The sequence below is a fragment of the Oryzias melastigma genome, linkage group LG1, assembly GCF_002922805.2.
Source record: "Oryzias melastigma strain HK-1 linkage group LG1, ASM292280v2, whole genome shotgun sequence".
In the NCBI taxonomy this organism is placed as follows: Eukaryota; Metazoa; Chordata; class Actinopteri; order Beloniformes; family Adrianichthyidae; genus Oryzias; species Oryzias melastigma.
Genome location: NC_050512.1, coordinates 23069039 through 23084059, shown reverse-complemented (window position 1 = coordinate 23084059; position 15021 = coordinate 23069039). Strand labels below are relative to the sequence as shown.

At 38.2% G+C, this 15021-nt stretch overlaps 1 protein-coding gene and 1 long non-coding RNA gene across 3 annotated transcripts in view; one reads left to right on the top strand and one right to left on the bottom strand.

Annotated features, from left to right (window-relative positions):
- The window catches only part of plppr2b (phospholipid phosphatase related 2b), a 58724-nt gene extending 53776 nt beyond the window's left edge, over positions 1-4948 (top strand). The window contains exons 7-8 of one of the 2 annotated variants that reach the window (XM_024290108.2): positions 1771-1901; positions 2054-4948. In XM_024290108.2, the coding sequence (XP_024145876.1) occupies positions 1771-1901; positions 2054-2162 (240 nt within the window). In that variant the 3' untranslated portion in view covers positions 2163-4948. Of the gene's footprint in view, positions 1-1770; positions 1918-2053 lie in introns of both variants that reach the window. The other variant, XM_024290109.2, reaches the window with a different exon arrangement.
- LOC118599084 overlaps positions 1-11643 on the bottom strand; it is a 14641-nt gene extending 2998 nt beyond the window's left edge. Inside the window, exon 1 of the long non-coding RNA XR_004948365.1 lies at positions 11225-11643. This is a non-coding gene — a long non-coding RNA (uncharacterized LOC118599084). The remainder of the gene's footprint in view (positions 1-11224) is intronic.
- Positions 11644-15021: the final 3378 nt, after the last annotated feature.

Below are 15021 nucleotides of genomic sequence, written 5' to 3'. Positions count from 1 at the left end.
AGCTAAGTTAACGCTTTTAAATGGAGCAATTTACATTCCGACTCTGCAGACATCATGCAGCAAATACTGAAGGGATGTTAGTCGTGGGGTGGGAGGGAGACTCAATCCAGACATGATAAATAGTTGCGGCGATGTGTTTGCTAATCTCAGCTGTTTCCTCTGGACGATTGCAAAAGCAGCAGGTGAAAAACGAGCCGTTTCTGTGATTCGACACTTTATCCACTGAAAGTCATTCATTCACATCTGGGTTATCCTGGCACGAGCACAGGCTTTAAGCCCTCCCCACAAAGGGAAATCCATTTCTCACACACAGTGTAAATCCATAGACTGCTAAATTCTCCTTCAGAGTGAGGATTTTAATCTGATTATTTAACCAAATTTGAAGTACATTTGTAATCGGGGATAGTGCATTGCAGCTCCTTATAAAATCTACTCCAGGAGGATGAACTTTTAGGATTAGTTGTGAAGAGTTTTTGGATCCAAAGCTGACTCATCTTTGGTGTTAAGACTCACAGTTGGAGATGAGACTGACTTCTCTCCACCTTACACTCTGGAAAAAATAATAAAACAACTTGATGTTTTTCCCTTATTATAATTATTACAAAATCCACCAATAGAACTAGTAGAATTTTTCTATGAAAGTTTTCTTAAAATATATTCCTGCATTTTTAAGACAAAATGAACATGTTTTTTGGTTTAGTAATAAAAATAGTCAAGGACATTTTTTGGAAAAAGTATGATGTTTTACATAAATATACCGGTACATACATGTAAAATTTTATAAAAGCACTACACACTCATTTTTAGATACAATATTTCCAATTATTAAAGGATTATACATAATATGAGTATATTATTTTAATGTATTTATTTTTTATTTATTTAAGCACCCCCATTCGTCTTAACCAAAGTTAAGACTACTCTTCCTGTGGTCCACATTTAGATAATGTTGACTAAATTACTTGTAAATTGAGTTTTATTAGAAATGTTACTTAAAATAAGATGAAATGACTCAACAAGATATCAATCAATCCCTACTGATTTTAGTTAATAATCACAAAATAAATGATCCAAATGTGACATAAGTGTGTTTCATTTTTGTTTCCTATTTTCTAATCAATGCATTTAATTGTAAATGTAATGAGTTTGAAATAATTGAGTGCTTTGTCCTGTATTTTTCAATCTATGCTTGAAATAAACCAATTAATCATTAATTTAAGATTTATTGTCGTCAAAGAAGTCATTACATCTCACAGAAAAATTAGATAGTTTTGTCTTATATCAGGTATAAAAAGACATTAAAACTAGACAAAAACCATAATATGTTGTGTTTTGCAGTCTATTTCAGACCTCCAAGTTTTTCTACATTTTTGAATTTGAATATTTTAAATTTTTGGCTTCTATCTTTTGCATGTTTGCTTTTCATCTGAATGATAAGGCAGTATTAAAAGGGAACTGTTCAACACGTCACCTGTAAAGTGTTACTTTGGTACAGTGGAGCTAGAGGATGTAGATGGCAAAAGAAGGGAAGGAAAACATATATTTTAATTAATTTAAAGCAAATTTTGTGCTTTTCTTTATTTTTTTTGTCTTTGTTTAGGGATATTTATGTTTATATAATTGTTAGGATACGTTTGATTACATTTTATATGACAGAGGCAGAAGAAAAAGATGACCATTTTTACCATATCTTGGATGAGTTGGATGGATAAGTGAAAACTAGTTCATATTTCACTTCTTTTCTCCATCTTTATGTCTGCTCTCCATCAGGTTTCCTGTGTGATCAACAATTTCCGGCCGAGCAAGACGTCAGTGTGCACACCTCCCCCTCCACAGCATCCAGAGCCCACTGTGGGGCTGCCGCTCCTCACCCTGCCCCGCGTGGAGAGTCCACTCGAAAAGTTAAGTGGCCTCCAGGTAAGGGGTGAGGGGGTGGATGTGTGTTTTTACCTTTGTCTGAAATGATACGTTAGTAGCTGTGTTTGTGTGCTCTTCTGGTGAAGTTTGTCTGCTCTGGTCTCGGGATGTTCTAACATCGTCTCCTCTCATTCAGGCTCCGGGGTTACAGTATTCTGAGATCACATGACCATCAGCCAACCCCGTCCCCCATCCCTCCCGATGTGCTCCTCCCCTCAAGGCGTTGCCTCACCAGCGCAGTTTAGACCTGCCCACTGAATGCCCCCAACGCTGCCCCTCCCACCGCGAAGGACGCCAGCCTCTGCGGCGGGTCAAATCCACCCAGGTGTGAAGCGTCATCGGTCAGAGAACAGACGCCTGAACCTTGGAGGGACATATGCTCCCCACCCCGAGAGGTCCTCAAAGACGGCCTCCGTGACCCTTTAGGGTGTGAAAGACTCAGAAACTCGTTAAAGCCAGAGCTTTTATAGCAATACTGTGTCCTGTTATCCTGGGCTCAACAGTGACTCTATGGTGACTCTAAAGACTGTTGGCTGGTGATGACTTGATATTAACAATCAAATGAAAAAAAAAAAAATCAGCTGAGCTGAGGGGTCTCAAGTGGATTTTATTCCAGACCGTTTTGTAATACTCAGGATGTTCTCTAGAAGTCAACAAAAAGACCTTATCGGGATGCAGGTACCGTCCAGTATTGTGGAGCAGATTTTTCTTTTTTTTGTCGTCAAGAGGAAGAAAAAAGCACTTTTGTAAATTACAGCACATAGGAAGGTTAAATATTTTCTTTTCTAATTAGTGAAGTAATAGCAGAGATTTATACCCATTAGAGCTGTACTTGTGATATTATCATTTACTGAGATGTCAGTTTATTATCCCTGTCTGATGTATCCCACATTCCCAAATCTTACTGTTCCAGCGTGTGTCCAATGTCTGTTGGTTTGATGTCTATAAGGTGTGAGAGTTCTGGGAAATGTAATCATTTATTTATTGCCTTTTCACACATCTACGACCACAGTCACATATCCTAAAATGCCACCGCGGGGCGACCTAAATGCAATATTTTCAACAAATTTGGCAGGTGGCTGTGCAGTGGGATTTGTAATCAGGACACATTTTTACACACCGCGCGGTGGACGTGGAGGTTTTAAGAAATTTTATGGCGACCGGATGAACTTTTTCTAAAACTTGACATCAGCCAGTGCCATCCCGGGCACATTTAGGTCACGCGGTGGCAGTCCACCAGGCGCGTTTGACGCCATTATGAAATCGGGTGAAAGCTCGGCGGGCACAGGGCGGATCTACACACTATAAAGTGTGTTTGCCATTTCGTAGTGCTGTCCGAATCTACAATTACAAAATTTGAGTGTGCTAGAAACTTTGTGGAAAAACTAGCGTGCATCGATGCTTACAAATAGAGACCACAAATGCATTGAGGTCGAAAAATCTTTGCGAAAAAAACTTGTTTAAGCGTAATTTTTAAAAAACTATCCACACTTTTATCATTTGTATACAGTGGAGTCAGAAATAGATGTCGTGAAATGGCAGTTGTATTTGGGACTGTAGCATTAACTGTCATCGTCACGAATAGAGAAAAATCATCCGGTCATCCTAAAATGTTTACTTTTTCTTAAACCTTTGCAGCCATCGCACGGCATGTTAAAATGCAACTCCGGATAACAAATACCGCGGGGTCGCCGTGGGTTCGCATTTTGGAATATGTGATCAAAGTCTTAAGCTCCTTTGCTACTTTTTTTGTTTTTTTAAACAGTAATATAAAACTTTTAAGCTTCATTTTAGTGTCTTTTTTTTATCTGGCAAAAATACGGTGGCCCTGAAGTGCCATTCACATGAAGAAATCACTTAATGCAAAAACATAATAAAGATTATGATTAAAAAAAGAAAAACACATTTTTAGAGAATTAAATTAAATTTCAGAAACCAAAACATGAATAATTCCAAATAATTAAAAAGGAAACACAATAAGAAGCTGGAAAAGGTAGGTACTATGGGGCATCACTGATTGGATGATGAGGTTTGTATATCATCCAATCAGCGATGTCCTATAGGACCCATCGGTTTCAGTTACTTATTATTATATTTTGTTTTTCGACATTTAATTTTGATTTTCTGGAAACTATTTTTGTTTTCCAAAATGTGTTTTGATTTTATACCTTTTGGTTTCTGGAATCTAATTTTGATTTCTAAAATGTAATGTTGTTTTTTTGGCTTTTTTAATGATAATTTTTAAAATGTTTTTGCGTCAAGCGATTTCTTGATGTGATTTGCACTAAAACAAGTGGACAGCTGTGTGTTTCGGTGCATCCGTCTCGTCCGGTCCTGTAAGGTAACTGCATAGACTAGAGGTGAGACCTCCTCACTTGTACAGTTTTTGTACAGTAAATAGGTTTCTTTACACGTTATATTCAGCATTTATCATTCCGTTTCAATAGTTTAATACCACGAAGCCACTTGGAACTGTGTTGTGAGAGCAAGAATATGTGTTGTGTGAAACCCAACAGTCTGTTTGGCTCACTGCTTGCTTGGTTTTTCGCTCGGTTCCAGATAACGCTTTAGGATATAAAACACAAATGTACTGAATGGGTTATATAAAGACGTTGTTGTTCTACTTTTATTAAGCGCGTGTGTGTGTATTCATAATGAGCACATTATACGGCAGCACAACTGTTCATCTGGAAATCTGTTTTCAAAATATAGATGCTATAATCACACACTTTTGCTGGTGTGTGACTGCGGGCCTCAAAAGGACCCCTGCCGGGTGTCTTAACAATGCCTGCTATAGCAGAAGGTGCTCATTATAGCTTTGAGATTGCCTACAATATTTTCAGTTGGACTTTTTTTTGTAAACAACTGAAGAGACTGATCTGTCATAAGAAAAAAAAAATGGTTATTTTCATGTCACTGTTTTGTATTTATTTCCAAAAATAAAATGCCAGACGCTTTAGTTGGGAGTGCTCTGCCAGTTCCATTATCTTTAAGTAAGATGTTTAAATTAAAGCGTGTTTTATCAGCATGACTTGCAGCTTTGTTTTATCAACATGCCTCAGTTAATGGGGAAAATGTGACGTTTAGGTCAAAGTGTCTCGGAAAAAGACACAGCTGACTAGAGAAGAGCCACACCTGTGAACTTCCAACCACAACACGTCAGAAAATGATTATTTGACAGGTTCACGGAGGCGTCGTACGCCCGCACAATTACGCAATTTCTGTTTGTGTGTTTTAATGGCTCCCATGCATCAGTGTCACTCTTCCCAGTTGATAATTGAGAAATATTTGCATAATTGTTGATGTTAAAAAAAATCCAGAATAAATTCAGATACTTTCCAATTTACCAAAAAAGAAGAAGAATATTCAAGATCCTGAAACGAAAACACAACCAAAAACTTAAGCTCAAGATTTACATTCTGAATCAGGTTAAATTCTGTACATAAAAGTTTTCTTTTGATAAACCCACTAGAATGGCTGAGTGGTGTGCAGGTCTCTTCTAAACTGCATTCCATCCGTTTATTTTCTAAACCTGTTTTGTCCCTTTTAGGATCATATGGTTGCTGGAGCCTGTCCTGGTAACTGTTGGGTGAAGACAGGTGACACCCAGGACAAGACGTTACTTTGTCGCAGGGCACACAATCACTCCGACATGATCACACAACTAGAAAGACGAAGTTTTGAGTAACTAATTAACCTATGAAGCTTGTTTGTGAACTGTTGGAGGAAGCCGGAGAAAACTGTGTGCAATGCACGGGAGGAACGTGCAAACTCCACGCAGAAAGAACCCAGCAGCGATTCCAAGAGCGCTGCTCCACCATGCAACCTTCATTTGATGCTTTTGTTTAAAAATGATTCCTTTTCTCACAATTTGACCTCGGAATTCCAGTCCATTTAGAAGGGGGGCAAAATGTTTTTGAGTGCTGGCAAGGGAGAACAGTAGAGTGGAGGGGCATTACAATGAAATGATTAAAAATACACATTTCAAATATTTTAATATTGATGGGTTATTATGAGTTTTCTAAAACTACGGTGACCCAAAAGTTCAAATCACATCAACAAATCACTCGAGGTAAAAACATTTTAAAGATCACAAGAACAGGTATAAAGAGAAAAAAATGTAAATAAAAGGAAAACAGTTATGCATTTTAGACAACAAAACAAAGTTTTTTGCTCATGGGGCAACTGCCTCCTCTTGCCCCCCCTGTAGCTCTGCCCCTGGATGTTAGCATAAAAGTTTTAGGTTACCTTCTACAACACAGAAAAGAAAGAAAGATGGATCTAAGACTTTTTCATCAGCACAGTGGATGTAAAAAGGATCAAATGGCAAAATATCCATAAAGATTGTGGGTTTATTTAAATAATAAAGCATAAGAGTGCTCAGATATGCGTGAATGGATCCAAATACCACTCTGTGTTGTTTTCTTTTTTTTACTAGGAGGAATTAGCAATATAATACACTTAAAAGCTAATAAAATAAAATTTTGCATTATACAGCCCAGGGAAAGGCAAACTTTTTGACTCATGTCCCACAAAGTGTTCTAAAATCTGTTAAAAGGGCCGGACCATGAGACTTTTTTCATTGTTATTATAATTTTACGCTAATAACAAGAAGTTTGCAAGATGAAACTTTCATGTTCAAACTGAACACGTAGGCCGCAACATGCTATCTCTAGAAGTTAAAGTCAAGCTAGGAGACAAAGTTACAGTCATTTTACGACATAAACATTCATGTGCAAGCTATGCATAAACTAAACTAAAACAAAAAGATTTCATTCTTGATTTTTTTAAGCTTCCCTTCACTTTAAGCACATCGCAAAAACAGTTCCCTTAAAAATAAGTCAAAAATTCTCACTAAATAAGGATATTTTATTTAAAAGAGAATAAGAAATCTGGCAAAAGTGTAAGAAAGACCAATAATTCTCATTTTAAGAAAAAAATTGTAGTCACTAATGAGGATTATTTTACTACTTCTTGATAAGATGATTTTTTGCAGGACAGAAAATAACAGATTTTCCTTCTTAAGATTTTTTTTGCAGTATAGTGCAATATGGAGGAAAAATGTGCAGGAGTTCCTGAGTTCCAGAACATGAATAATGTCAAAATTAAAAAAAAAAAAGATCAATAGATAAAGTCACATGTGACTGTGTTCCTGAAAAGTAATACATTACAGTAATTCACTACAAAAACTTTAATTAGATACAATTTTCCTTTGGAGCCACAAGGTGGCAGTGTTTGCTGCTCCTAATAGAAGACTGAAGCAGTGATCAAACTCACAATCATTTATGATATCTGAACCATGACTTCTATATGCATTAATGTGCAGCAGAAAAAAAGAAAAAACAAAGAGAATGTGTTGTCTTGGTAGCTGTGATGGCCCACAGTCGGCATCAGTCAACAAGCTAATAAATGTGATGTAGTGGCACAATTATTTTGGAATACAAACACAAATAATTTCTCTCTTTGTCTGTCTCCCTCTATTGCTCCAATCTCTCCCCGCCTCCTCTTTGTGTTCCTTCGAATTTGCAGTTGTCAGCCTTGTTAACGGCACGCACAAACACACACTCGCACGTGCACGTGAAAACACACACAGAACTCTCTGGACTCTCGACATTATCTTTTCCGGAAATTGCTTCTCAAGCACAGCCAGAGCCCCATTAGAAAAGAGGAGCTCAATGTTGTAACCTTTTTAAAAAGCCATTAGTGATGCACCTGCCTCTCTCTGCCTCTCCCTCTCTGTCTGTCTTTTCCTATTTGTGTGTCTTATTTGTCTCTCTTGTTAAAAGAGACACACGCTTTCAGTTTTTCCGTCCTGATTGCCAGCATCCCAATTCCCAATCCCACAAACGAACTGCTGAGCATAATAAACACACTTCAACCCCAATTAGAGCATGAATCTTTCACGGCCTTAAGTTCTGCCTCGTGGTGCAAAACCACTCACTTTAATTATTTAGCTATTTTATACAAATGTCCTGCGACTGGAAGGTCCATATTTTGGGGATAGGAAGCTTTAAAGCTTTACGTCTCAATTATTTCCTCCCACCTAAAGTTTCTCTAAACTTGATAATATTCATGGGAAAACATGGAAATTCCAAGATGTGGTAATTTTAAAAAAAAATGAAAAAACAACCTTAAAGTCCCACTCCGATCATAACGTAATCTATTATAAAATCGTTTCCAGTGGTCTTTTAAATTATGATTATGCTGTTGTTTGGCAGGAATCTTAAGTAAGATTTTTTTAAACCTCTGAATTTTCTTTTTTCATTTTTTTTTTTGGAACCCTTGATTGTCGATGGCCCAGAAATCTGGTGGAAAAAACTCACTTTTTCTGTCTCTCCAGAACTAACTAGTCAATCTAAGAACATATGGACAGCCAGCCAATCAAACCATGTCAGGAAATTCAAAAGGTTTAAAAATTCAGAAAAAAATTTCAAAGGTTTAAAAATTTCAGATTCTGATGGAGAAGCAGGTGGCCTCATGTCGAACGTTCGACAGAATTCTCTCACGCCCACTTTCAGTAGAAGGGGTGTGGCTTTCTAACATGCTCACTCCTGATTGGAGAGTGTAGAAATGTAGACTCAAGTGGACACGGACCAATCAGACGTTGTCTGGTTCCAACATGGTGATGGACATATAGCGGAAAAATGGCGACTAAGTTGATTTTATTTGGTTAGAAGTCATTTTCTACAGGTGACGTCACGCTTGCTCAGTCCAGTCCTCTTATTCAGTCAATGTTGTCAACAATCAGATGCATCAGAATAAAACAGAGCAGGAAGCTTGTGGCTATATCGTTCCTGGAAGCTTTTTCCGTCCTGATTTACAATTATTTAAATGAAGAAATATTCAGAAATGCAGTTTTAAGCTTAATTTTCTTTATAAATCTCCTCCATCATCAGAAAAATACCACAAGAACACACAAAAAACACCAAAAACACAATTTTCATGAGAGTGGTTCTGTAAAAGGACAATTTCAGATCGTTCCATTTGCTAGAGTAGACTGTTAGAAGTGGTTTCTTTCATCCAATTATGGGGGAAACCTGATGACGAATGAAGAAACCAGAAAACCACTGATGGACAACTATGCTGCTATTTGATGCAATTTAGACCTAAAATGTACAATCAGTGGTACAAGAGCTACTATTATACATTTATATTATGTACCATTCTGCAAAAAGAAAAACCACATTTAATTATTGCACTGCTCAAACCTTATAAAAGGGCAAATCAGAATTTTTTTTTTTTTCTTGAAGTTGAATTTAAAACTACAAACTTTGTTTTAAGTCTTTGCTCCGTTTCCTTCATGCTTTTTTGTTCACACAACTATAAAAAGGAAAAAAAGGAAATTAGTAATTTTTTTTTTACTCATCATTCAGTTAATGAGGATATTTCAAAGCTGTAAAGGAGCTGCAGGCGGAAGAATCAGATCCGTTTTTTTGTTTTTTTTTTATTATTGCCTCCAGCTATTAAACGTCGCATTAATGGGTAACATAAGAATTCACTTGGCCGTATTATCAGCTGATAATGTGTCGATGATTCAAGTGTTAGTTTGTTTTCACAGATCTTGTACTGAGAGACCCACTGTTGAATGGAGCGATCGTGAAAAAGAGCAGAAAACATGGAAAAGAACAGTTTTGGTTGACAAACATGCCAAGCATGTTAGCATTTATTTGAATGGAAAACTTGGTGTATCTCCAGAAAAAACAAATCAACTTATTCCTCTGTATTATAATTGCAATAAATATAAATGTGCTCACAATAAGAGATAATATATTCCTTTTTGAGGTTGTTTGGCAAAAATTTGCTTAAAAAAATGTCATCCGGCATGTATTAAAGACAAATATTTTCAGTATTCTTGCTGTTTTTTTAATAATTTACAAAAGTATGATTGAAAACATTTGGAACTGAACACATTTGACTAAAACTGTGGTTTCATTTAACTTTAAATAAGAAATGTGAGTCGAAAAGGTAGCACTGGCTGAGCACAATCTGAATCTAACTGATTGAAGTAGTTAATAATGGCTGGAAAGCGACACTAAAATGTCCATAATAAAAAGATTTGGTCTGCTTGTTTATAATTTCTTTGCAAATGATGCAGAGGAAGAAATGTCATTTTTTCTATTGTTAAATTTCCCTTCCAAAAGCTGCTACCTCCAACATATGTTAGCGACAAAGGAGCAGAAATATCCCAGAGATCAAAGATCTCGTTTTTAGTCGAGGTGCATTCAGAAAAAAGAAAAAAAAGAGGAGACACGAAAGAGGCCTATAACACAAAAATGGGCTTTCCAAAGAAAACAGAGGTTTTGGAGCTTTCAGCTTTCCTTTCATGGAGAAGAAAAGTCCCTCCATCACATCTATTCAGGTCAAGTATAATCTCCTGGAGACAGATATGTTATTATCCAAGTCCTCTGTTAAGAGAGGACTTCAAAAGAACACATCCAAAAAGTCGGATATGAGGATTTCTGTTTTCACGTTGGCTCGAGTGTCTATCAACAGACATCAACTACATTTCCTTTTAATGTTTGAAGTATCTAATAGACATCAGAACTGTTTGAGAATAATACATAGTAAGAAGTGAAAATATAAAGAAATATGTACATGAATGGAACAATTCATTTTCCCCATAATTCAGTTAAAAACATTTTTTTTTTTTAGTTTTGGTTGGATATGCAATTTGTGTTTTACAAAGCAACAACAAAACAAACAAAAAAAATCTCAAAAATGTTTTTTTCCTTTAACTAATGAAGAAAAACATATCAGTTGGCTTACACCAAGCCTGGTTGTACTGTAATAAAATAATAAATCCTTATTAAATTTCGCACAATACAAGTGTTTGACACTTTCAACATAAACGAATGAAGAGGCGATGCAACAATTCACTTTTCCCATGATTTGTTCAATGGTTTAACTTACCGTTTGAGTTTAAACCAAGAATTTTGCTATCCTTACCTAGTCATAAATATCAAGAAATATTATCTGACATTGTTTTGGGAGATCTAATTTAAAACTTTACATTAGAAGATTTCTCCTAAGTGTTTGGAATTTTAAAAGTACACAAAAAACAAAATAAAGCAAAAAAGCGCGATGAGTTCATTGAGATGTGGGCGGGAAATTTGGCACAGAGTAAGCCCGCCCCCTTCCCATCATGCCTCTGTTTTTGTGCTTTCTAGCTAGCTTACAGCTCTCTCTCTCTCATTAACAGTCGCCGGTCAGCTACGTTAGCACGGAGCTGCTAGCACTAAAATAAATAGCCACATGGGTTTTATAACTTTAAAAAAAGGTCATGCTAAAACAAAGAGTCCTTACTTACATTTAAATGTAAACTTCTGTTCTTCAGAGCTCACCCATGTGAAGAAAAGCGCTTCTTGCCCACCTCGCGGCGGAGGGATACGCAGCCGTCCGCGGCGAGGGTTGGCCCTTAAAAAAAAACTATTGTTGGCCATTCTCTACCCCATTAAGAAGCTTTAGGGGTAGGGGAAGAATTCACATTTACGTTACCGGAATGTGACAAAAACATTGAGCAATATTGGAGCAATCCAGATGTACAATTTTGAGCCAGATGAGGAAAACAAAGGCGTACATGGATCTATTTTTCAACAAGTGGATAATCAAGGAGCTCCTACGTCACAAATATGATCTTTTTCTCACTGAATTCTTATTGTCTGCTTCTGATTCACAACAATTTCAATAAAAAAAAATGCTCACATATGCAATTTACTTTAAATATGTCCTCCATTATTAGAAAAATGCTGTAAGAACAGGTTCAGAACACTAAAAACACATTTTTTATCAGAGTGGGTTTAGTAGAAATCCCTTTTCTCTAAAATGTGGCTGAAGCTGAACACACCCATTGAGATGAGCCAACCTTTGCCCTATGACTCAGCATTCATCAGGATGGCTTCTAACCCTTTGTCACACAAGCACTCCATGTTTGTGTGAGGAACGATTCTATCTCAAACCAAAAAGCTCCTTTCTAATAAAAAAAATAAAAATAAAGTACTATCTTTCATTGTCAATTACAAATTCCGGTTCTTGCCTTGCTGCAGTCTCCTGATTAATCTCAGTGGTCTGCCTCAGACAATTACCAAGCCATTAACCCAGAGTGTGAATGTGTCTCAGACAGAAAGAGAAAAAGACAATGAGAAACGGTGTGGCTCCTGATTTGAGGAAATGTTGTCATTTATTTTATGGCCTCAGGCTCCAGTGCGTGCGCTGGCCCCTGTGAGCTTTAAAAGATCAGCATCACACGTCTGCGCCCCTGTCACTTGTTAGAAGAGAAAAGAGATAATGACCAAAGTCACTAGACTGCATGAGGTGTTTACAAAAGCCAGTAGTGTGGACTTTAACCAAGCTTTCCAACTCTCTGCCATGCACAAGGTTTCAGGGAGAAGCTCCATTATAGACCACCGGAGGAGGAGAAAATAATAAAAGGCAAAACCACCGATCCCGTGCAGCACTTCCACTGAGGAAGAAAATCAATTGAATGCAGAGGTCCCATTAGGAGTAGGATTAGGTGTAGGATCACACGTGGACACCGGGGGGAATACACAAAGCTCTGCAGAGACCCTGGAGGAAACTCCCTGAAAGACAAGGCTTTTATGAGTTCACCTCTAATAAAATAAGGATTTGTGTGCATGTGACTTGAATACACCTCCAACAGGACCCATTTATTTTCTGCACTTCTATTCAGGTAAGTTTTAGTGTCATACTCCAACACCAAATATGTACAAAAGAAACTCAGCAAGCCGTGAAATAAGTAAAAAAAATCTTGCTTTTTTGGAAGATTTTCTATAAATATGCACAAAAAATATGTCAAATGGTTAAAAGATTTTACTGTAAGAAAATAATTCTAATGATTTCTCAAACTTTTCTTGCAAAAAATAGAAATTTAGACATTTTTTCTTGATAAAAGGAAGTTTTTTCTTTCTTAGGATTCGGTTTTTGCAGTGGAAATAAGAAAAAAAATAGTCAAAGGAGTAATCGGAACTCCTGAAGAGAATAAATATAGTTTGCAAAAGATTTAGATGCTATAAAAAATTCCTAAAGTTAAGGGTGAAAGCATTGTACCTCAGGAAGCTGCAGCCACAATGTTGTAGAATAGAAATCTCTCCTTTCTGTCCCAAAGGAGGATCCAATGTTTCTGGGATTTGAGAGGAAAGTAATGAAAGCACTAAAATGGATTTCAGAGAAGCCAAAAAAAAAAGAAGAATAAAAAGGCAGCAGTTATGGTTGTGATTTCTCCTGGGGAAGCAAGTTTTTACACATCTAACATCTTCAAATCTTGATCGTAGAGATTTGGGCAGCAGATCACACCCTAAAATGATCAAACATGACAATGTAATCCCCTACTCCTCATCCTCACAGATAAACTGTGTCTTCAACAGACGGTTTTACTGCACGACAAACCAGGAGTTCATCAACAAGTAAAAAGAAGCAACACATCTGAGTGTCTTAACAAAGACTACAGGAAGTTTACTCCACCGTGGACAAAAAGGGACAGTGTGTGCAGTCAGAGAGGAAAATCAATCAGCATTCATTGTGTTAGCGCCAAAATCTTTGTCTTGACGCGCCTACCAGAGCTCCAACGTGACTTTTTTTCAGTCCTCGGATCCCAGCTTGGGAAGTGCTGCACTACGGGGCACGCTCTCCGGTGGTGGCGGTGGCGGGGTTTGGAAGGAGGCAGGGGGAGAGAAAGAGAAAGGAGGAGAAGGCGATCAGAGGAGGAGGAGGAGGAGGAGGAGGAGGAGGAGGAGAGGTGAGAGGTTGCGGATGAGCTGCACAGCAAAAGGGATGCTGCCACCACTGCTGCTGATGCTGCTGCTGCTGCTGATGCACAGGCTCCATCCCAGCATCCCTCCCTCGAAGAAAATGGAAAAAACAAGGAGTGGTTCTGTGATTCCCCACACAAGCGGGGAGGAGAGGCACGCACAACGGAGAAAGGAATAGCAGGGAAGGGGTGGAGGAGGGGGGGCGTTTCCCTGTGCAGCATAACCCATTCTCACACTTCAGCGTGGATGCAATCTCTGGCATATGGAAGGGGCTGCATCAACGGTGAGTAACATCTTTTTGTTGTTGCTGTTTGTTTCCTCATCAAGACAGAAGCGACGGAGGATCAGCTCAGTCACTTCAGCCTGCTGTGACCGAGTCTTTGTTGAGAACCCCCCCAAAGTGAGGAAAACATGACTTGTAGACCGAGAGGAGGCGGTTTGATGATGATTTAATAACCAAACAGGTTGCAGCTCTCCGCGCCTCTCAGATGGCTGGTGACTGCAGTCCTCCTGAGCAGCCTGTTGGATGAATAGAAAAAGATGCTTGGAGCCCCCCTCCAGCACTCCCAGCGAAGGGTTAAACATTCAATCCACGCTTTTGCCACTCTGAACTGGGTTCTCCTTGTCAGTGGGAGCGGATGTATTTACAAACAAAGAAAGCTTCATATCCAAGCCTGTCACGTACAGAACAGGTGCTGGCTATCTGCAATTGTACAGTGTGTGGTTGTCTGCTTATCTGGGCCAGTAGGCCAGCCAGAGACATGTGCACAAGATTAAAGAAAGCAGCTTTGTTGAGTTTGTCGCTTAAAGTTTCCAAAAAGCTTCAGGGTGCCTTCATATGATTTTTTTGTTGCAAAAGCTATTACTTTTTTGTGACTATTAGGATGGCTGGGAAGATTTGCCATTGCAGGCATAAGCATAAACATCCTCATAAAAGGGCATTTAGTTCCAAACAATTAAGCAGTAATGTGCGAGCAGCAGCCCAGCATCCGCTCGCTTTCCGTTTCCATCACAAGCCTGTCTTGTCTGTGCCTCTGGCGCAGCCACTTGTAATTCCGCGTCCTATCCCAAACACCAGGTACATAAAAGGATTGATAAGTCTGTTTGCGTCAGACATAAATATGAAACACAGACCGATTTGGTTTCATTACGCCCTCCAGCTGGAGCCAGTCCACTTCCAATCAGGAAATGAACTTTCTTATAAATGCGGACCAGATGTCTTTCGTCATCAAATAAAAGTTCTTACTAGTTTATAAAGCTGTTATTGGGGGGTGAATGTGTAATGTGGAGATGCAGGATGAATGAGAAAGCTGTGGCTGCAGGCACACCCTGATGAGTT